The sequence below is a fragment of the Colius striatus genome, chromosome 24, assembly GCF_028858725.1.
Source record: "Colius striatus isolate bColStr4 chromosome 24, bColStr4.1.hap1, whole genome shotgun sequence".
NCBI classification, from domain to species: domain Eukaryota; kingdom Metazoa; phylum Chordata; class Aves; order Coliiformes; family Coliidae; genus Colius; species Colius striatus.
Genome location: NC_084782.1, coordinates 2,441,619 through 2,463,778, shown reverse-complemented (window position 1 = coordinate 2,463,778; position 22,160 = coordinate 2,441,619). Strand labels below are relative to the sequence as shown.

General features: G+C 60.9%; 3 protein-coding genes across 4 annotated transcripts; 1 reads left to right on the top strand and 2 right to left on the bottom strand.

Moving 5' to 3' along the window:
* The first annotated feature begins 1,511 nt into the window (after positions 1-1,511).
* On the top strand, positions 1,512-2,674 carry SFN (stratifin). The gene has a single exon (XM_062014472.1). The coding sequence runs from the start codon at positions 1,616-1,618 to the stop codon at positions 2,354-2,356; it is 741 nt and encodes a 246-aa protein (XP_061870456.1). The 5' UTR covers positions 1,512-1,615; the 3' UTR covers positions 2,357-2,674.
* Positions 2,675-7,259: 4,585 nt separating this feature from the next.
* GPN2 (GPN-loop GTPase 2) lies at positions 7,260-12,724 on the bottom strand. Of its 2 annotated transcripts, none has more exons than XM_062014404.1 (6): positions 12,590-12,724; positions 11,181-11,616; positions 9,833-9,989; positions 9,414-9,574; positions 8,781-8,911; positions 7,260-7,759 (listed from the first exon to the last, which is right to left on the bottom strand). In XM_062014404.1, the coding sequence occupies exons 2-6, from the start codon at positions 11,595-11,597 to the stop codon at positions 7,687-7,689; spliced, it is 939 nt and encodes a 312-aa protein (XP_061870388.1). In that variant the 5' UTR covers positions 11,598-11,616; positions 12,590-12,724; the 3' UTR covers positions 7,260-7,686. The 2 variants fall into 2 exon arrangements, with proteins under 2 accessions (XP_061870388.1, XP_061870389.1); XM_062014405.1 differs by lacking the exon at positions 12,590-12,724 and adding an exon at positions 12,062-12,241.
* Positions 12,725-12,856: 132 nt separating this feature from the next.
* Positions 12,857-19,918, bottom strand: GPATCH3 (G-patch domain containing 3). Its single transcript, XM_062014485.1, has 7 exons — positions 19,574-19,918; positions 18,393-18,814; positions 15,600-15,774; positions 15,217-15,276; positions 14,612-14,730; positions 14,373-14,500; positions 12,857-14,020 (listed from the first exon to the last, which is right to left on the bottom strand). The coding sequence occupies exons 1-7, from the start codon at positions 19,911-19,913 to the stop codon at positions 13,813-13,815; spliced, it is 1,452 nt and encodes a 483-aa protein (XP_061870469.1). The 5' UTR covers positions 19,914-19,918; the 3' UTR covers positions 12,857-13,812.
* Positions 19,919-22,160: the final 2,242 nt, after the last annotated feature.

Here is a 22,160-nt window from a genome sequence, read left to right as displayed (position 1 = left end):
TTGTGCTTCCCGTTTGGCCCCCAACACCTCCTCTGGGGGGGTTCTGCTTGGTTGAAGCTCTCTGAGGGTCTCTACTGGTTCACCTGCCCCCCAGCAGAAGGTTTCCCGGCGCAGTGGCCGTTCCTTTGGTCACCAGCTCCCGCGCCGGATCGGGCCCATCCGGGGCAGCAGCTCCCACTGCCTCTGGAGGATGGGGCTCAGCCCCAGCTCCCCCCGCCTCTGCCAGGGTGGGGAGGGAGCGATCTGGGGGTGTTCTCCCGCACGTGATCGGGAAAAGCATCCCCAGGTGAGGTCCCGTCCTCAGCATCATCTGTGCGGGAGCTGCGGGGGGACGGGACGGGGCTCTCCCGGCCGCGGTGGCCCCGGGGCCCGTTTGTGGGGGTCACGGCGAGTCAGAAATAAACCTCCCAAACCCTTTCGTGGCTCGGTGCGGTGCCGGTGAGCACAGCTCCCGCACGGCTCCCGCACGGCTCCCGCACGGCTCCCGCACGGCTCAAACGGCTCCAGCACGGTTCCCGCACGGCTCGGCGAGCCCGGGGCTGCAGCCGCGCCAGGAGCCGCCGGCACCCGGCGTGTGGCAACAAGCCGGAGCAGGAGGCGAGTGAAACTGCAGCGCAACGCCAGGCGCAGATGCCAATCGCGGCTCAGCACCCGCACTCAGCTCCTGTCAAAGAAAACCTCGGGAGAACAAGAAAACCCCAACCCCGCCAAGCCCAGAAGTGTTCGGTTACACGCGGAGAGATGAGACAAGTCCCCGGAGAGCTGCTGGGTGGGGAAACGCGGCCCTGGGCTGGTGGAGGAGCCCGAGGCAGCGGGGCTGGGGGGGTCTCCAAGCTGCCCGGTGGGTCCCCGTCTGCGGGAGGTCTCGGGGGGTCCCGCTTGGGCTTTGCCGCGGGACGGCCCCTCCCGAGGCGCTGGGGACGGTTGCTGAGCCTCTGCCTCAGTTTCCCCACCTGTGGGAATAAATACCTGTCTGTCAAGCCCTTGCCATTACTAACGACTTAATCACCATACAAAAACGACGGTGATATGAGGGGTTTTTTGGGGGGGGGAGGGAGGAAACCGTTTTTATGAGCAGACACACCCCGTGGCCCATTTCTCCGGGGGGAGGTGGAGAGAGCTGCCACATCTCAGCCTCCCCCAAAACCATCACCCCGGTCCCGCTTTTAGCTGTGGGACGGGGAGTTCCCTCGGTCCCAGCGTTGATGGGGGGATGAACCCCCGGGGTGCTGCGCCCACCGCCGAACCCTCCCGGGGTCCCGTGGGGAGGGGAGAGGAGGGGATGGGAGCGGAGGGGATGGGAGGGGATGGGAGGGGAAGGCGTTGGCCACCCCTCTCGCCCCTTCCTCAGCTCCCGCCGCCCGCGGGCGATGATTCACGGCAATTTGCCTTTTAAGGTTGGGCTCGGTGGGGAGGAAACAGGGGAAGGAGGAGGAGGAGGAGGAGGAGGAGGAGGAGGACACTCCTTCGCCCTCGCTGGCTCCTCCCGCTCTCGCTCGAGGCTCCGACGCTCAGCCAAAAGCGAATCCCGTGGGCTGAGCTCTGCAGAGGCTCCGACGGCTCCCGGCCCCGCTGCTCGCCCCGAAGCGTCCGCCCCGCGCCCCGCGTCTCAGCCATGGCAAGAAACCAGCAAGTGCAGAAAGCCAAGCTGGCCGAGCAGGCCGAGCGCTACGAGGACATGGCAGACTTCATGAAGGCCGTGGTGGAACACGGGGACGAGCTGTCGAACGAGGAGCGCAACCTCCTGTCCGTCGCCTACAAGAACGTGGTGGGCTGCCAGCGCTCGGCCTGGAGGGTCATCTCCAGCATCGAGCACAAGACCGAGGAGGGAGATGACAAAGCACAGCTGGTCAATGAGTACCGGGAGAAGGTGGAAGGGGAGCTCAACTCCGTCTGCAACACCGTCCTGAGCTTGCTGGACAAGTATCTCATCAAGAAGGCGAGCGAATCCGAGAGCAAGGTCTTCTACCTGAAGATGAAAGGTGACTATTACCGATACCTGGCCGAAGTGGCCACGGGGAACGACCGCAAGAAGGCGATAGACAGCGCCCAGGAAGCCTACCAGGAGGCCATGGACATCAGCAAAAAGGAGATGCAGCCCACGAACCCCATCCGCCTGGGGCTGGCCCTCAACTTCTCCGTCTTCCACTACGAGATCGCCAACGCCCCCGAGCAGGCCATCTCCCTGGCCAAGACCACCTTCGACGAGGCCATGGGGGACCTGCACACGCTCAGTGAAGACTCCTACAAGGACAGCACCCTCATCATGCAGCTGCTCAGGGACAACCTCACGCTATGGACAGCCGAGTGCGCCGGAGAGGACGGCGGCGACGCTGGCGAAGAGCCCAAGAACTGAATGGCCCCCGAGGAGCCGGGGCCTGGGCCCCCACCTGTCCCCCACCTCCCTCCCTTCCCCCCAACCCCCTCAGTCTCTTTGGCATCTCTCTGTGGTTCATTTTGTCGTGGTCTTTTATTTTTGTGTGGTTTTGTTTCGGGGGGAGGTGTCTCAGCTCCTCCATGGTCCCCCCCCAGGATGCCGGGAGCTGGGGCCATGTGTGGTGTTTGCTGGGCGGCTTTGGGACGTGTCCCCCCTCCTCCTTCCCTCTCCTCTCTGCTCTTGCCTGGGGGGTGGGAAGGGAGGGAGAGGGGGTGCCTCTGGCCCTGAGGGCTGCTGGCCCCCCGCTATTTAACATTTTGCAGAGGAGGGGGGGACACAGCTCAGCACGTGGCAGCTCCAAAGCGCCCGTTCCCGAGGGCTGGAGCTGCAGCGGGAGGAGGTGAGGGGCTGAGATGGGCTGGGGGGGGTGTGGGGGTCTGGGCAGAACCCTCCCCATCCCAGGGGAGGGTGTCACATGTTGCTAAAGCCTCTGTGCCTCTCCAATAAACCATCTCCTGCACTCCTGCCTCTGGTTTTGCCTCGTCTCTCCCCCGCACACGTGTCGGGGCAGCTCCCGCCGCCGGGCACCGCTTCCCCTCCCGGCCCCGCGCCGAGCTCCCGGGTCTCCCCGCGTCTGCAGCACCGGTTCAGCTGCTCCCAACCCCCTCCAGCCCCGGGACGGGCTCTCAGGGTGCCCACGAACCCCCGTCCCTGCCCATGAGCCGTGTCCCACGGCGGCTGCAAAGCTGCAGCCCGGGGAAGGGCTCCCGGGGTGGGCTCAGCCGCGGGGGAGGAGGGTTTTGGCAGCCCTGCAGGGATGAGCTGAGGTGATTTCCAGCACTGGCTGCTCCGTGGGGTGCACCGAGGGCCCTGACTCTGCAGTGGGGTGTCCCATCCCCTTAGTGATACCCACAGAGTCCCCAAAGCCACCGGCAAAGCCCTTGTGCACTTCCACAGGTTCCCCCAGCAGCTCCCCTCTGTGTCTGAGGTGGGGGGTTCCCCACAGGGACAGCTTTGGGGGGTCATCATCGGGGTGGGGACACCCCTGCCGAGGTCTGGACGTGCCAGGGAGGGCGAAAGCTCAGCAGTTGTGGCCTTGGCGTGTGGCCACGGCGCCGGGCGCAGCTCACCCAGCGCAGCCCCCCCACACCCCCACCCCCACCCCCTTCCCCTGCTGCAGCACGAGTTCCAACATGAGAAACAATTACAATAAAATAGAGTCACGGCACCCTGGGCCATGAGCTCATCAGCTGAGGCACAGCAGGGCAGGGCAGGGCAGGAGCCCTTTGATGGGAAACGCCGCGATGCCGGGAGGAAACGCGCCGTGACTCAGGACACACCACCCGGGGGTCCCGGCCAGGACAGGGCAGGGGGGATACAACAGCCCTGAGACACCCCACAGGGCCTGACCCCAGCTCCTGGGGTGTCAGGAGCTCTTGGGCTTTGGGGAAACTGAGGCACGATGAAGGAAATGCCCCTGTTGTGTGCAGGGCTTGTGGGGCACAGGCTGGAGGGAGGGGTGCTGGGGGAAGGCTCCGGCTGCTCTGCGGAGTGGAGCTGCACAAAACCAGCCTGGAGGAGGCCCAGATGGGCTGTGGAGGCTCCTCTGGGGACATTCCAACCCAGCTGGATGAGTTGCTGTGTGCCCTGCTCTAGGTGGCCCTGCTCTAGCAGGGGGGTTGCACTGGATGAGCTTTCCAGGTCCCCTCCAGCCCTTGAGCTTCTGTGATTAACCCCTGCAAAGACCCCCAACCCCTGCAAAGACCCTCAACCCCTGCAAAGACCCCCAACCCCTGCAAAGACCCCCAGCCCCTGTAAAGCTCCTCAGCCTCTCCAAAGCCCCCCAGCCCCCAGCCTACCCCCCAGGCCCTCACCACATGTCCCAGCAGTGAGTGTGGGTGCCATGTGGCCCCCTGAGGCCGGGCTCCGTGGCCCCAGCCCCGGCAGTGCTGGGCAGTGCAGCCGGTTCCTGCAGCAGGGGCAGAGCAGGGAAAGGCCCAGACACTTGGCCTCTGCCTGGCCCCCAGCGCTCCCAGCCTGGGAACCAGCCCCAGCCCTGTAATTACCCTCAGCTGGGGCCGGCCGACGTGAAAAACGAGCCCAGGGCTCCTGCTGGCCCTTGACCTGGCAGTGCAGGGACATGAGCTGGTTCAGCTGGGGGGGTGGAGGTGGGAGCTGAGGGTGCTGGTGCTCAGGGAGGGGGTGGAGCAGGGTGATTGTCCATCTCTGCCTCTCAGGGCTCACAGGTAGGGGAGAACTCCAGGACCTCCCTGGTACTTCAGCAGCAGCCAGAAGTGCCGCCGTGGCTGAGCCCTGTGGGATGGGGCTCCCCGGCTCCCAGCCGGTTCAGCAGCTTTCTGGGGCTGGGAGGGAGGCCTTGGGCCTTCCAACACCTCCTGGGAGAGGGTTGTGCTGCTGAGGAGTGTTCCCCGGGGTCCCCCTGTTTCATGTAGGGTGGTGGGACACAGACAGAGGGGACCAGGGAGACACTGAGACCTCAGTCCCATGTCAGGGCCCACTGGAGGGTCTCGGAGTCCCCGGCAGCCCCCAGCCCACAGCAGAGAGCTCAGACACATGCAATTAGTGTCATTAACACCAGCAAAGGGCTGCAGGTGCCCCAGGGCCAGGGAGTATCTCCCATCCTGGAGCCACTCACCAGCACAGGGGCTGTCACTCGTGGCTGGTAGCCACATGGTTAAGGTTGCTGAAACAAGCCTCTGAGGGCAAGCAGGGGATGCTGTCCCTGGCTGCTGCCTGCAACAGGCTCTGCCAGTCCTGAGTGGGGCCAGAGGACCCACAGCCTGGCTTGTCCCTTGTCCCCAGCTCTCACACCCTCCCTGCAGGGCTTTGTGCCCAGGGCCAGGACTGGCTGGCTCCTGGTTGCCCAGTGGGGCCGGCTGAGGCAGCTCCCTGGCACTGTGGCACCCAGAGAGATGGTGCTGGGTGTGCCAGTCCTGCCCTGGCTGCCTGGGCTGGGGGCTTGGGAGGTTTTGGGCAGTTTTTGTTCTCCTCAGCAGGTACCACAGGATGGGACACTCACAGCCTTTGAGTGAGAGCACCAGGATGGAAGTGGCAGCCCCCAGCCTTTCCTGGGCCCCATCCTCAGGATCTGAGCCCAACTCCTCCACCCCACAGCCCTGCTGAGTCTCTCCTCACACAGGGCTGAGCCTGGACTCACATCAGTGACACGTGGCCACCCAGCTTGGCCTGACCCAGCCACAGGTTGGGCTACTGGGAGGGAGCTGTGGCTGTGGGGTGACCCAGCTCTGGGTGCTTCCCCCACAAGCAGCTGTGGATGGGCAGCCAGGGCCCTGCTGTGATGGTCTGGCTGTGAGACAGGACTTGGGGCTGGAAGCAATGGATGGGCTGTGGCAAAGCCCAGCTCAGCCCAAACCCCTCTGGCCCAAAGAACACGCCCAGGAGGTCCCACACGGGTGGGGGGTGGGATCAGCCCCTCCTGGCGCCGGGCTTGGAGGGGCTGGGGCAGGTAGGACCAGCTCTGCAGAAAGCCCAGCCCCCCCTAGGGATGTGCCTCAGCTGGGGTGACTAATCCTGGCCCTTGGCCACTGCTGATTGCTCAACGGGAGCGACAGGAGCCAAAGTGTCACCTCCCTCAGCCCCGGAGCCTTGTCCCCTCCCAGCGTGGGGGTGTGTGTGCAGGAGCAGGCTGGGATGGTTCCCACCAGCATCCCTGGCCCTTCCCGGGCTCTCTGATGGCTGCAGAGCCCCTTCTGCTTCCCCCCAGCAGCAGCAGCATGGTCCCAGTTCAGCTCCCACCTCACCAGCCCAGGCTGCAACGAGCCCCAGGGTCCCAAACCACTGCACTTGTCAGGTTGTGGCTCTTCCAGCTCTCAGCTCAGGCACAGCAGAGGTTCCCTGAGCTGAGCTTCCCATCCCTTTGCAGCTCCATTTTCTGGGGCAGCAGATACTGCCTGGGTCATTCCAATAGAAAAGCCAAACAGCCACAAAAGCTTTGATGGCTCTTGTAACTCCAGCTTGACCTGCCAGTAGCCTTTTAAGCCACCAAATCTCTCAAAGCCATGAAAAAACCCACTGCAAGTTCCCATTTTTGCAATCACAGGGCTGAGTCCACAAGGGCAGGATGGAAGAGCCTCAGCTCCAGGTACAGCCACATCAGCCTCAGACCTTCAGCCCCAGGGGACAGCCAAGTGCAGCCGCTGGGTTCCAGCCTGGGATGCTGAGGGAAGGCCCAGGGCCCTCAGGAGAGCCTCAGGCACTGACAGCAGGCAGGGATGGGATGTTTAGGTTTGAAGGGGTCTTTGTGACCTGGTTAAAGCACAAGAGTGTGTGTGTGTGTGGACATGTGTCCTTGCTTTCCTTCTCCCCTCTAAACTCCTCCTGGTCTCCTGCTCCTGGCCACAGAGCTGTGAGGTGCAGGAAGTTTAAGGCTGAACTCCCCACCTCGCTGCAGCCCCTGCTGAGGGACAGCCCCTGGCCTCAGAGACACTGAGCAGGGCACTGCCAGGCAGCCTGGGAAAGAGGGGAGGCTCCAGCCTTGGGAAGTGAGAAGGTGCTGGAGAATGTAAGGCCAGGAAGAGGAGAACAAGGTGGAGGAGGGCAGAGCAGGCGCCTCTGGGGAGACGCAAGCGCCGCGCTGCAGCCTCCTGCTGACTCACACAGGGGCTCTTCTGCAGCAGCAGCTGCCAAAAGCCAACCTTGCAGTTTGTGTCTCGCTGCCCCAGTGCAGCATTTGGCCCCCAGCCCCACGGGTGAGGAGGGATCTGTGGGCACAGCCCCTTCCAGCCCCAGCGACCCTCCTGCTGCCACCCACCTGACCTTCTCCCCAGAGGCTCTTTGGCCTCAGGCTTTGGGGCACTCTGGGTTTTATTTATTCAGGTTCAGCAAACTCTGGAGATGAAAATGAGACAAGGGTGTGTTTTATTCAGAAAGAGCCCAGTGTTGTTTTAAAAAAGCAAGAACCTGAGCAGCTTTCTGTCCTGCCTGAGGCAGAGCAGGGGCTCCTCAGCCTGGAGCCTCCTCTGAGCTCCAGCCCCATGCGCCACACAACACCCTGAGCTTTTGACTCCCTGCAGAAGAGACAGCTACAACTGATTTTCCTTTCTCTGGCTCTATCCTGGTCATCCTGGGGGAAAGGTCAGGCCCCCTGTGCCCTTTCTAACTGTGCCTTCACCTGGTGAAATCCCCCAGTTGCCAAGGAGAGGCCAAAGCTGCTGAGGGAGAACCCCTGAGGGAGAGGGAGCCCAGCAGCAGCCTCTCACCTGCTCTGATCCTTCAGCTCCTGGCAGCAGGAGAGGTGCCAAAACAGAGAGGTGGAAGAGGTGGGGGTGTTAGAGATCCATCACTTCTTCTTCCAGCGCTTTGTCCTGAGATTGCACATACTTCTCCTGCACTGCAAGTGTGCTGATAAGGCATTAATTAAGGAAAACAAGGGGCTGGGCTCAAACACTCCCTTGTGTGAGGAGCTCTGGGCGTTCTCAGGAGGAACCAGCCCCACGTTCCCCGGGGCCGGCGGCAGAGGCGGCGCTGGCAGCGGCTCCGGCGCTGAGCCCACACCCCACAGCAGCACAGCTCAGCGAGGGAAGCAGGCCCAGGGAGTGAGGGAGAGGGGAAAGTTGTCACAGGATTCCTCCCACATTCACAGGATCAATGAGTAACAACTGCAGACATCAGGTGGCCAAGAAGCCCAAGGGCACCCTGGCCTGGCTCAGGGACGGTGCTGTCAGCAGGAGCAGGGAGCTGAGGGGAGCATCGGCCTGTGCTTGGCTTCAGTGAGGCTGCACCTCCAATCCTGTGTCCAGTTCTGGGCCTCTCTCTACAAGGAGGTGCTGGAGAGGATCCAGAGGCTGGACTGCCAAGCTAGGAAAGGATTTGGAGCACATCTCAGATGAGGAAGGGCTGAGGGATCTGGGCATGTTGAGCCTGGAGAAGGCTCAGGGGAAACCTTCTCACTCTACCTGAAAGGAATCTGGAGCCAGGTGGGGTTGGTCTGTTCTCCCTGGTAACAAGCAACAGAACAAGAGGAAACGGCCTCAAGTTGCCCCAGGGGAGGTTCAGGCTGGATGTGAGGAGGAATCTCTGTGCTGCCAGGGCTGTCAGGCATTGGAACAGCTGCCCAGGGAGCTGCTGGAGTCACCATCCCGGGAGGGGTTTCAGAGCCGGGTGGGTGCTGCACTGAGGGCAACGGGCTGGTGGGTGACAGGGCTGGGACAGAGGCTGCACTCTGAAGACTCAAAGGACTCTTCCAGCCCAAACCATTTTATGATTCTCTAACTGTGAACTGAGGGCTGGGCTGAGCCCTCTCTGCTTATCTCAGCCCATCAGTGATGTTAGTCACAACCTGGGCCTGCAAACAGCCAGCCCCACCTGCAGCCTCCCCTCCCCAGGGAAGGGGGAAGCAAAGCTCAGGAGGGCAGAAGGATACGAAGTGAAGTGGAAATCGGCCCCAACTGCTGCTGACATCAGAGCTTCCAGGTTCCTGAGCTCGTGGTCCCCAAAGGAGCAGCCGTTGGCCTTGTCCACCGCCTGCAGCACCCGCCGCACACTCTCCTTGTCCTGGCACAGGGCAGGCGCTGCTCAGGGAACCTGCTCCTTCCCCAGGGACTTCCCCCAGGCACCCACACAGCACCCAGCACCCTGAGGACACCGTGACCTCCCTGAGGACCCACAGGACACACAGGAACAGGCGGATCCAGGATGGGCTGACACCCCCCCACCTCCTCCCTCAGCCCATTTGCCTTTGCTGACACTTCTGCAAACCTCCAGAGGAACATCTGCAGCTCTTCCTCCCAAATGGACTCCTCCCTGTGCTCCCTAACTTTAACAACATTTCAGGCAGAGCTTTGCCCAGATCTGAAAGGCCAACACAGGAGAGCTGAAGGAAGGGGGAACCTTGATTCCCACCCCCAGGGACACAAGGCCCAAGCTCATCGGCCTTTTCCTCTCCTTTGCCTGCCACATATCATCTACACATCTGGGGGTGTTTCACTGTCTCCCTCCAGACATGAGGCTCCTCAGGGCTCCAGGCAACCCCTCACTGCCCCTCCTGCTGCATCACCTGCACATTGAGGGGGAGGAAGGACACCAGGCTGTAGTCCTCGATCACTCCCACCAGCTTCTCGTTGAGGCGGCGGTAGTTTCTGAAGAAGGGGTCAGAAGCCAAATGATCAACCAAGTACGAGAGGTCCAGGACCTCAGTGTAATAGTCCAGGTTGAAAGCTGCAGGGAAACCCCAAGAACACACTGAGAGTCACATCAGCTCCCCAGCACCTTCCCAGCCCCCAGTGACAGCCACACCAGCTCCCCAGCACCTTCCCAGCCCCTAGTGAGAGTCACATCAGCTCCCCAGCACCTTCCCAGCCCCCAGTGACAGTCACACCAGCTCCCCAGCACCTTCCCAGCTCCCAGTGACAGCCACACCAGCTCCTCCAGCACTGTCCCAGCCCCCCAGCCAAACCCAAGCCCCTCAGCTCGTACCCAGCTTGCCATACTGCTCCATCAGGTCCATCTTGGAGAGGACATTGACGTGGGGCAGCTCCACGTGCAGCATGGTGCAGAGAGAGGTGCAGAGCACAGAGATGAACTTCCCAGGGTCTGTGCAGTAGTGTGAATCCACCAAGTGCACAGCAGCCAGCTGCAGGGCACAGAGGGACAGTATGGGCACAGCCTGACCAGCCCCTTCAGTTACCACCCACCTTCTGCCTCCTGCAGATAAAACATCCTCCTGTGTGAGTGCACACAGAGCAGTATCCACAGTCACATCCACACCCGTGGACTGGTGGGGGGCTCAGGACCTGTGGTGCTGGTGCACACAACAGGCTGTGGGGAGGCTCAGGGAGGTGCTGAGCTCCACCAGCAGCACTGAGATACTCAACCTGCTGCTGCTCCCCCTTTTCTCAGGGCTCCTCTCTTTGCAGATGAAGTTTCCAGGCTTGTCTGAACTCTGCAGGGTTTTTGGGGTGGGAGCTGGGGTTAATTCTCCCCCCAAACCACACAACTGCCAGTTCCCCCTTCCCCTAGAGATGTAACTTCCCCTCAGGGGCTGTAACCACCACTCTGCCAGGAGAACCAGCTGCCACTTGGCTTGAAAGTAACAATCAATGCTTCAATTAATGAGCAGTTGGGACTCCCTGGGTTTTGTGCAGCTGTAACAACGTGGTCTGAGACCTCTGTTACCTGCCTGATACCCAACGCTGCTCAGTCAGGGCCCTGCAGCCGCACGAGGCTGAGTCACAGCAGCAGGAAAACACCAGGCTGAGGCTCAGGGGCAGGTGTGGGCACTTCTGAGATGTAAAACAGCACTGCAGTGCCCCTTTTCTTTACTAACTGCCATTTCATGTACATTTATTTGAATTAAAAGCCACCTCCCAGTGACATTCCCAAGCAAATGAACGTGACAGCACTCAGGGTGTGCAGCACTGGGGGTTTGGCCCAGATGAAAACCAGGCACAGTGTAAAACCTGCCCTGAAATCCCACTTGGCCAAAAACCTGTCCTGAAATCCCACTGACCAAAACCTGCCCTGAAATCCCACCTGACTAAAATCTGCTCTGAAATCCACTTGGCCAAAACCTGCCCTGAAATCCCACCTGACCAAAATCTGCCCTGAAAGCTCAGCTGACCAAAACCTGCTCTGAAATCCCACTTGGCCAAAACCTGCCCTGAAAACTCAGCTGACCAAAACTTGCTCTGAAATCTACTTGGACAAAACCTGCTCTGAAATCCCACCTGACCAAAACCTGCCCTGAAAGCTCAGCTGACCAAAACTTGCTCTGAAATCTACTTGGCCAAAATCTGCCCTGAAATCCCACCTGGCCAAAACCTACCCTGAAATTCCACTTAGCCAACTGTGCAAAGACATTCTTCAGGGCACTGTGGTGAGTGTAGAGCTCAACCTGCCCTGGGCAGTCAAACAGACAGTAGTGCCCCTTGAACGCTGCCAGCTTCTCCTGCAGCCAGTCACAGTTGGCCTCCAGGTACTCCATGCAGTAGATCAAGCCCCCGTTGGGCCCCAGCTTCAAGCTCTCCATCACATCGGGCAGGGTGATGAGCTCAGCAATGTCCAGGGCACAGGGGTAGGGCAGCACCTCGTTGGCAGGGTCCAGGTTGATCACAGCCACGTCCCTGCCCAGCCTGCTCAGGAACTCCCTCATGCCCTGGCAGTACGTGGTCTTGCCGGAGCCTGGTGGCCCGATCACCACCTGGCCAAAGGCCAGAGAGTTTCTCTTGCTGCCCTCAGACATGGTGCCTCATCTCCTTCTCCTGTGGACCAAGGGAAAATGCCTGTTTGCCACTTTGTTGGTGTTACTGGAAGGAGCTGCTGCTGCTTCCCACTGCTCCTCCCCAGCAGAGCCTCAAGCAGGGCAGCCCGGTCCCCCTCACACCCTCCTGCTGGTGCTGTGGTTGAAATCAAGCCCACCCCCACCCCCAGCCTCCCATGAGGCAGATCCCCACTGCAACCCATGTGTGGGGTGAGTTATACCCTCCCTGCTGTGGCAGTGCCCACATGTTCCCTCCCTCACCCCACTGTGTCCTCCTCTGTGTTCCTTCACATCCCCACATCCCTTTTCTCCTTCATGTCCCCTCTCCTCCCCACATCACCCCACACACCCTCCTCCTTCCCATTCCAGCTCCAGCGAGGGAGCCCTGGCCCAGGCTGCCCAGGGAGGGTGTGGGGGCTCCTTCCGTGGAGCTCTTCAAGACCCACCTGGACACGTTCCTGTGTGACCTGATCTAGGTGGGAGCTGCTTCTGCAGGGGGTTGGGCTGGATGATCTCTAAAGGTCCCTTCCAACTCTACCATTCTGTGATCCTATGTCCCCTTCCCCATAGCCCTCACATCCCCCATCTCCCGTGTCTCCTTCCCTCAGTCTCTCGCTCCCGACATGTTCCACGGTTCCTCCATCCCCTTTCCCCCACATCCCCTCACCTCCCACGTCTCCCTCTAGGCCAATAGCCCCTCTCCTCCCTTTCCCACACCCCCTTTTCTCCTCACAACCCTTTTTCTCCTCACAACCCCTTTTCCTCCTCTCCTCCCCCCCTCACATTCCCCTTTCCCTCAGGGCCCTTCCCCCATATCCCCCTTCCCCTCACCCCCATTACCCCAGACCCTCCATCCCTTCTCTCCCCCTTTACCTCCCACATTCCCCTTTCCTTCCCCCATCTCCCCTTCTCTCGCCATTCCCCTCATCCCCCTCCCCAATGTCCCTCACGACCCCCCGGGCCCGTTCCCTCACCGCTTCCCGCCGCCGGGCACCGATGGCGGCGTTGCGGGTAAAGACAGGCCGCGGTACGTCACAGCACCGCCTGGCGGCTTGGAGGACGGCGCAAACCTTCCCGTGCTATTCCCATCACCAGGACTCGAACCAAGGACCGGGACTTGAACCCGGGACCGGGACTCGAACCAAGGACCGCGACTCGAACCCGGGACCGGGACTCGAACCCGGGACCCGGACGCCGGAATCGGCGTCCGGGTCCCGGGTTCGAGTCCCGGCCCAGGCCCTTTCCCCACCAGCACAACCCCCTACGGGGAAAATCCCTCTGGAGGCTGTCTTTCATCCCTGATGAGTTTCTCCAAGGAGTGTGGGATTGTCACACCCAAATGAGGTGAAGTTGCAGCGAGCTGCCAGCGGGACAGTTACCCTGTCATGGCTGGCCCTGCCTAGGCTTGTCCTGCCCTGGCTCTCAGCACCTACAGAGTTTTTGGTGGTTTGGGTTCTTTTAAGATTGGTTGGTCCAGGGATTATTATCAGCTTTAAATTGTCAGTTAGAAAAGCAACACTTTTCCCCTTTGGTGGCCAGCTCTGGGCTCCCCAGTTCAAGAGGGACAGGGGACTGGTGGAGAGAGGACAGTGCAGGGACACCAAGATGATCAGGGGATGGAACATGGGTGTGAGGAGGAAAGGCTGCAGGACCTGGGGCTGTTCAGCCTGGGGAAGAGAAGCCTGAGCTCAGGGGCACCTCAGCAACACTGATCAGCACCTAAAGGGTGGGTGTCAGGAGGATGAGGTGACACTTTGTTGTATGGTGGCCAGTGACAGGACAAGGGGGAACAAGCACAGGCTGGAACATGGGAAATGCCACTGGAACAGGAGGAGCAAGTCCTTTGGTGCTGAGGTGAGGGAGCCCTGGCCCAGGCTGCCCAGGGAGGGTGTGGAGGCTCCTTCTCAGTAGGTTTCCAAACCCACCTGGACATATTCCTGTGCCCCTGAGCCAGGGGAAGCTGCTTTAGCAGGGGCTGGGGCTGGAGCAGCTCTGCAGGGCCCTTCCAGCCCCCACCACTGTGGGATTCTGTGACTCACTGAACAGGACCCCTCATTTTCACACACTTTTTTTTGTGACAAGTCTGCACTTCTTCCAAAAATAAACATAGAAATATCCTGCTGCACAGCCAAGGCCAGGAGCCAGCCTGTGCTGGAGTGCAGCAGGAGCAGTGCAGAGGCCCCACTGCAGCCCCTGCTCAGTGTCCCTGTGTGCTGGAGCTGGGCAGCGCCCGCACAAACGCCATGTCCTGCCTGTACTTGATGGCTGTGGGGGGCTGGCTCCTGAGCAGCTGCTCCCCACTGTCCCTTGGGTCAGGGCTGTCATAGATGGTGGAGATGAGGATGGGAGAATCCTGACGGGGCTTCTTCACACGGCTGAATGTTGGCAGTTTCTCCCCGTGGTACCTAGAGGCAAGTGGCAAATGCTTGGTCCAAGACTGCTGGGGCAGCCAGGGCAGCTCAGAGCATCCCCCTCCTGCTGCAGGGGATAAGTCCAGGGCAGGAAGGAGCCTTTGGCATGTTCCTGCTGTGAGATTGTTCCAGAACAGGAGCCCTCACAGCACTGCACAGACACCCTGCAGAGGCAGGGCTGAGCCCACAGCTCACGTCACTTGGGCTTGTGCCATCTGAATAGTGCAGCAGATGTGACCCTCAGGCACAGCTCTGCTGCTGGGTCTGTGTGCTGCTGGGTCAGCCCAGAGCTCAGGCAGAGGCTCTGCACACAGGCTGGCAGGGCAGGACAGGGCTGGCTACTTACCCCAGACCCCTCTTGCATCTGGGGTTCTGGCCCTCGTTGTCCAGAGCCTCGGCCATTCCAGAGTTGCTGCTCCCCAGCCCCAGCCCCTCCGTCCAGCCCTGCTGCTCCAGCACCTTCCGGCCAAAGCCCTGCCACAGGGGCAAAAACCCATCAGAGTTACTGGATGAAGCCCATCCTCATTCTCACAGAGCATTCTGCCCCCTCCCCACACACAAGATCTCTCTTCCCCCAGAGCTCACCTTGGTGTGCCTCTCGAAGGTGCCGATCTGCTGCCCTGGGACAGAGCCCTGGGAGCCGGCCCAGCGCTGCCGCTCCAGCCGCATCTGCACCGAGTCCCGAGCGTCCTTGTCCCCTCCAGCTGGGGAGAAAGCAGCATGAGCAGAGAATCAGAGAACCACAGGACCATTTTGGTTGTTAAAGTCCTTGAAGCTGCTGCAGTCCCAGCCCTGCCCTCACCCTGCCCAGCCCAGCACTGACCCACAGCCCTCAGCACCTCAGCTCCACGGCTTTGGGATCCCTCCAGGGCTGGGCACTCCCCCAGCTCCCTGGGCAGCCTGGCACAGGGGCTGACACCCCTCTCAGGGAAACAGTTCTGCCTCAGCAGAAAAGCTCAGGGAAGCCACTTGCTCTCACTATTTGCCCCAGAGCACCACACAACGAGGAGGCAGAACCTGTTCTCTTTGGCAACTCTCACTGCCAGACAAGAAAAACGTTGTTCCAAGTACAATGACACATGGGGACTCTTTCAAAGGATGCCAGAGACAAGGAGCTCCCCACTGCAGAAGCTCTGCAGGGTCAGAGCTCCTCAGCCTGGTTTCCTGGGAGGGGGGATCAGCTCAGATACCTTCATCATAGTAGATGCTCATGTCCACGTCCCAGTCATCGGCTGTCTGCTCATCAAAGTCTGCCAAGAGAAGGAGAGCAGCGCTTCTGGTGATGGCTGTGGGAGTCTGACACAGAACAGACCTTTGCTGGTGGTCCAGGTCCCTACTTTCTCTAACAAAACAGGAAGGGAAGGGTCTCAGAGACCCTCCAGACCACAGTGCTTACAGCTGGACTGTCACCAGGACCACGGGAGCGACTGGATTGAGGTTCTGTGACCAGGGGAAGGTTTGGACAGGGGTGGTAAGATGTGTTAACCTGGGACAGTCCCATGGGGTTACTCTGGGCCCTCCCCAAGCTCAGGCTGCTCCAGTGGTGGCTCAGCCACAGGAGCACCAGCATTACCTCCATCCTGCTCCTGCCAGAACTGAGCATCTGTGTAGAAGACGAGGCCAGAGCCGCCCTTCTCCCACTTGAGCTCAATCTCCTCCTCGAAGAGCCGCTCCTGAGCGCGCTCCTGCCGCGTCACGTCCTCGTGCAGGGCCTCGTGCCGCTCCCACTCCTCACATGTGTCGTTGTCCTGCACAGGGGACAGGGAGGGGAGTGTCAGGGGTTTGTGTGGGGCTGTTTCTGGGCATAGGGAAAGGGTTGGAAAGATGGCTCCTGGAAGAAGTTGCTTAAAACTCTCCCCAGCTCTGAGTCGGAGCCGTTGCTGGGGCTGAGCCAACTGGGCACCTCCACCATCACTTTTTGAGACGCAGCAGCTGGAAGAGGAGGGTTCTTCCTCTTCCTTTCTCCTTCTTTTCTGGCTGGTGGTGGTGCAAGGAGTTGGGAGAGAGAGAAAAGAGACTGTGCATACCCTAAGGTGAGTGAGGGAAGAGAGGAGGAGCTGTGCTGGAGCAGAGACCCCCCTGCGTCCTGTGGAGAGGAGTGGGGAAGCTGAGATTTGTTTGCACTTCATTAAAGAGCCCACACCAGGGGCAGAGACTGTGACCAGAGGAGGTTGTGTCCTGTGGGAGGGACCCTGTAACACAGCAGGGGAAGAATGCCAGGAGTCATCCTCTTCTGAGAGGAGAGAAGCAGTAGAGCCCATCTGTGAGAGACTGACCACAACCCCCATTCCCTACCCCCCTGTACCATTGTGGGGGGAGGAGGTAGAACACAGGGAGCTGTGAGCTGGGAAGAAAGGAGGGATGGGGGAGGGAGATCTCAAAGTGTTGGTTGTAATTTTCTCATCATCCTGCCCTGTTTTTGCTTTTTGTTCTGTTTCTTGTAGAATAAACTTTCCTACTTTCCTAAGTCGAGCACTAGAGTCTGTTTTGCCCAGAACTGTACCTGGCAGGGAGCCCTCCCTGCCCTTGTCCCCATCCACAACATCCCTGCTTATCTTTTTCCCTTCCCATCTCACTGGGACCTCCACCATGCTAATGAGGGTTGGGGTAGATGGGGGACAGTGAGCAAGACACTGTCGTGCTGCTTCATTGCTGGCTGGGCAAAAACCACGACAGGATGACACCAACACACCTCCACCCCTCCTCTGCTGCCTCCCCCCAGCCTGTGCAGCTCTGCCTCAGCCTGCTCCTGCTGCTCCCAGGCACCCACAGGCCCAGCCCCGTGAGCTCACCCCTGACTAACAGCCTCTCCATCAGCAGACACCGGTGCTGCAAACACCACCCCACGCCCAGCCCGGGCTGGGCAGCGCCGTGATGCCCATGTAAGGAGCAGCTGGGAGCATGGAAAGGCAGCACCAGCAAATTAATTCCCTTCCAGATGATCCTTGAAGAGATTGTGTGGGTTGGAGGGAAGCAGCTGGCTGGCACAGCCATGGAGCTGACTGACAGCTTTACTGCTCTGGGCAGAGCCCGCCCAGGGAGGCACCAACCGGCACAGAAACTCACCAGGGATGCAGGAACAGAGCCTGGGAGAAAAGGCTGGGGGAGCCTGTTTAGTCTGAGGAAGAAAGGAGTGAATAAAGGGTTTGTAAAGAAGGGAATGAAGTGCTGTGTGTCTGCTGCAGCTCAGGGAACCTGATGGGATCAAACTGCAGTGAAGGTTTGGCATGGCAGCTAACTGTGGTGCAGCAAAGGGGAATGGCTTTGCCTCAGGACTGTGCTGGCTTTGTAATGACAGAGCTTTGGGAGAACAGGCCAGACAGGGGAGAGCAGGGTGTTCTCCAGCCAGCCTGACCAGCCCAGCTCTCTGACAGCCTTTGTCACAGAAGCCACTTCTCCCAGAACAACAAACTTCAATCACAGGAGCATTCAAGGGCAAACATTTGTGTGCTGCTGACTGCCCTGTCAGCTCCTTCCCATGTAGCAGCACAACAGGGCAGGGATCTGCTCCCAGAGCACACAGAGGGGCAGAGATCACAGGATCCCACAGTGGTGGGGGCTGGAAGGGCCCTGCAGAGCTTCTCTGGCCCAAGCCCCTGCTAAAGCAGGCTCCCCTGGCTCAGGGGGCACAGGAACGTGTCAAGGTGGGGTTAGAAATCTCCTAAGAAGGAGCCTCCACACCCTCCCTGGGCAGCCTGGGCCAGAGCTCCCTCACCTCAGCACCAAAGGACTTGCTCCTCCTGTTCCAGTGGCATTTCCTATGTTCCAGCCTGTGCCTGTTACCCCTTGTCCTGTCACTGGCCACCACACAACAAAGTGTCACCTCATCCTCCTGACACCCACCCTTTAGGTGCTGATCAGTGTTGCTGAGGTGCCCCTGAGCTCAGGCTTCTCTTCTCCAGGCTGAACAGCCCCAGGGCTGCAGCCTTTCCTCCTCACACACATGTTCCATCCCCTGATCATCTTGGTGGCCTTGCACCGGCCTCTCTCCAGCAGTTCCCTGCCCTCTTGAGCTGGGGAGCCTAGAACTGACCACAGGACTTCAGATGAGGCCTCAGCAGGGCAGAGCAGAGCTGTACCCCACAGCATCAGCCTCCACCTGTGCTCACTCCTCTGGAGCAAACCCCATGGGCTCAATCCCCCCAAGCCCTGTGGGTTCAGCCTCTCCAACTGGCCTGGTTTGGACAAGCAGCTCTGGGAGTCTCTCTGCCTACCCTGTTCCCATGCCTGGGGGACTCAGGGCCTGTTCAGGTGTCAATAGCCACATTCCAACACCACTTTCACACAAGAGATTTCTACAAACACAACCCAGAGATGACAAGGAGCCCTGAGGGACGGCACCAGCCCTCCCAGCGGCGACACTCACGTCATCCGAGTGCGACTGCTCTTCCTCCTCCTCCTGCTGCCCCTCCTCTTCCTCCTCAGCAGGGGCTGCAGGAGCCCCCTCAGGTTCTGTCAGGGGTCCCTCTCCCCCTGGGATCTCCTCTCCAGAGGCAGTGTACACTCTTTCTTCCTCTGTGACTGTCTCAGTGTCCTGGTACTGGAAGGGCACGTTGCCGTAGCGCCGGCAGGAGCCTGTCTTGGGGAAATCCAGCTGCAGCTTCTTGATGACCCAGGGAGGCAACCTGCAGGCCCTGATCAGCCCCAGGAACACGGCCAGGGGGGTGCCCACGTTCCCCTGGGGCATGAAGGAGGGTGGGTTGAGCTCAGGCAGACGCTTCAGGGCTTCTTCTGTGACACATTCAGCCACAGTCGTATTGTCCTCGCTGCTGGGAGCTGCCTCTGTGCCTGGAGAGGGGAGAAGAAAGGGGTTTGTGAGGGAACAAACACTGGGGAGGGGTAAATCAGGGCCCTCTGTGGTTGGAAGGGGGTGAGAAGACCCCCAAGTGACTCTGCTTGCTTCATAATGGGCTCCATGAGGGATTTTAACCCCCTAGGTTGGTGACAAGACCCACAGGGGAGGGAGCTGCTGCCCAGCAGTTACCAGAAATCTCCCCAAAGCCAGGGGTAGCTTGGACAGCTGCCAGGGCTTTACTCTGTGTGTGTGGGGGGATCTCTGCTCCTCCCACACACAGGGACAAAAGCACACTCATAGAATCCAGGGTGGTGGGGGTTGGAAGGGCCCTGCAGAGCTGCTCCAGCCCAACCCCCTGCTACAGCAGGTTCCCCTCGCTTAGGGGGCACAGGAATGTGTCCAGGTGGGTTTGGAAACCTCCCTCGGTCAGCAGAACCAGGACACCCAGCACTGCCTGGCACCCAGCTGCCCTTTAGCACCCTGACCTGCTTATGTGCTGCAGGCACAGCTTACACCAGGAGGTTTCCCTCCTGCTTGCCCATTAACTCCACAAAGGGGCCCGTTCCTCCCTCAGAACTGCTCAGCCCAGCTGCCAAAGGGGAGCTGTGCTTCCACTCCCTCTGTCTTTGCTATCCGCGAGGCCTCCTGACCCTTCCAGGCCCACGAAGGGGCCAGGCCCAGCCCATCAGGGCGGGTCTCATCCCGGTCCGTGAGGGGGTCCCGGCCCGCCCCTCCTCGCTGTCGCCTCGTACCTGCGGCGGGGCCCAGGCGGACCCTGCGGATGAGGCAGCGGCCGGGCAGCCAGGCGCCGGCGGGCCCGACCCAGCGCTTGCCCGAGTACATGCGGAGGAGGCGGCGGGCGCGGCCGGGCCGCACCGACACCGGGCAGCAGCAGGTGCGGGGCGCCGCGGGCTGCTCGGAGCCGCCGGCCGGCAGGCGCTCGGGGCGGTGGCGGTAGTGGAAGCAGAGGAAACCATCGGCTTCCAGGAACTGGCTGAAGTAGGCTCGGAGCTGTGCGGAGCGCAGCGCGGCCGGGATGCCGCTCACCAGGCAGTACTGGGCGCCGCCATCGCCGCCGCTGGGCGCCGCCATCTTGCCTCAGCGCGACGGCGCCGAGTGATGACGTCAGCGGGGCGGGCGCCGCCTGGTGGTGGAGAAGCGCTCTGCAGAGAGCTGGGGAGACGGGAGGGGTCACAGGCACTGGAGATGGCCGAGAGCTGGGGGGTCACAAACCCTTGGGGTGTCCATGAGATGGGGGGTCACAGGCACTGGAGATGGCCGAGAGCTGGGGGGTCACAAGCACTTGGGGTGTCCATGAGATGGGGGGTCACAGGCACTGGAGATGGCCGAGAGCTGGGGGGTCACAAACCCTTGGGGTGTCCCTGAGATGGAGGGGTCACAGGCACTGGAGATGGCCAAGACCCAGGGGTTGTCACAAGCCCCAGGGGGACTCATCCCGGGGATGCCCAAGAGCTGGGGGGGGCATCACAACCCCTGAGGTTGGCCAAGAGCTGTTGGGGGGGGGTCACAAGCTCTGGAGGGGATTCACAAGCCCTGGAGATGGCCAAGACCCGGGGGGGGTCACAAGCCCCATGGGGGTCACAAGCCCCAGGGGGACTCATCCTCGGGATGGCCAAGAGCTGAGGGGCATCACAAGCCCTGGGATGGCCTCCCAAGCCCTGGGGTGCATCACAAGCGCTGGGGGTGTCCCTGAGATGTGGGGAGTCACAAGCCCTGGAGATGGTCACGAGCCAGGAGGGGTCACAAGCCCTGGAGGATGTCACAAGCCCTGGGGGTACCACAGCACTGGGGGTGGGTGTTCAGGCCCCCTCCATGCCGTGTAGCCCCAGGTAGGGCGTCCTGTCCTGCCCTTCCTTTGCTGTGTCCCACAGCCCTCCCCCATGGCTGGGACGGAGCCTGGGAGCTGTGCCCCGCGCTGCTGTGTCCGTGTGCCCGCCTGTGTCCGTGTGCCCGGCTCTGGCACCGCGTGTGCCGTGACTCACCCCCGGCCTGCGTGGCTCCATGGGCCTGTGGCAGCCGCCCGGTGACTCAGGTGCTCCCTCCCCAAGGCAAAAGGGCCCGTCACGGGGTGAGCTCACGCCGGGAGCCGCCTGTCAGCAGCCGGCACCGCGCCTGACGTCGAGGTGTTGCCGTGGGCAGGAGGGTGACGGGGCACACGGAGCCTTGGTGAGGCTTCAGCCAGCAGCTCGGCTGGGCCTGAGTCAGAGCGGCTGCCCCTGGCACGGCTGCTGCGCCGGCAGCTGGGGCTGCGATTCCGCTGTGTCTGCAGCCCTCTGCCCGCTGGGCTCGGTGCCTGGCAGATGCCAGCCTGTGCCCTGTGGCTTTTGTGGAGAGCCTCTTTTCACTCAGCATGCAGCAGCTTTCACTGCAGCATCCTTTCCACTCTTACTAACCCTTCTCCCTCTGCCCAGATCCTCCCCTCTGCCCAGATCCTCCCCTCTGCCCAGATCCCCCCCATCTCTCCAAACTCATCTCACTCCAAACCATGGGACACTGTATTACAAAAATAATTTACTCCATCTTATATACAAACTGCAAGAACATCCACTTACAAAATACTGACATCTAGCTCCCTGCAGGAGCTGCAGGCAGGAGGAACGAGCTTCCCAGGCTTGCAAGCTCCAGCCCAGGGGTGGTTGGTTTGATATTAAACCACCCCTGCACTGCTCAGAGCTTGGGGGAGGGTCAGGGATTGCTGAGCAGAGGTGAGCCCATGGCCCAAGGTGAGGTGCCCTAAATTGAGGTGCTCGTAGGTAACCCCGTTGCCCCATGAGCCCTGTGAACAGATACAGTCTAAGGAAAAGAGAGAGGAATCTGCACACCCTGTCAGGTGAAACACTTGGGGTTTGTCCCTCTTGGTGCCTTAGGAAGGTCTCTCATTACTGTTTCTAAGCTTTCAAGCACAACAGACAGAGCAGGACTTCACCCAGGACCCAAGTGCACAGTGTCTGCACTCACCAGGCGATCCCACGCTGCCACAAACCTCATGGCTCAGGGGTGCTGTGCTCCCAACCAACTTGCTCTGTGCTCTGCTCACAGCTGCCTGAGCAGCTTGGGCTGCAGACAGGGAGAGACCCCCCTTGCCTGGAGAGACCCCCCTCACCTGCACCCACACTCCCCAGGTGCAGGAGGAGCAGGAGCCACCATGAGCAGCCCCAGAGCCGTTTCTCCTCGATTCCCCCCCTGCAGCCTCCCCACAACACACAGTTCCCCACAGAGTCCAGAGTGTTTCTCTTGCTCAATCCCCACTCCCAGGCTGAGTTTGGCGCCTGCTGAGGCGTTGGCAGCCCCCAGGGAGCCAGCTGCTGCCCCTCTGCC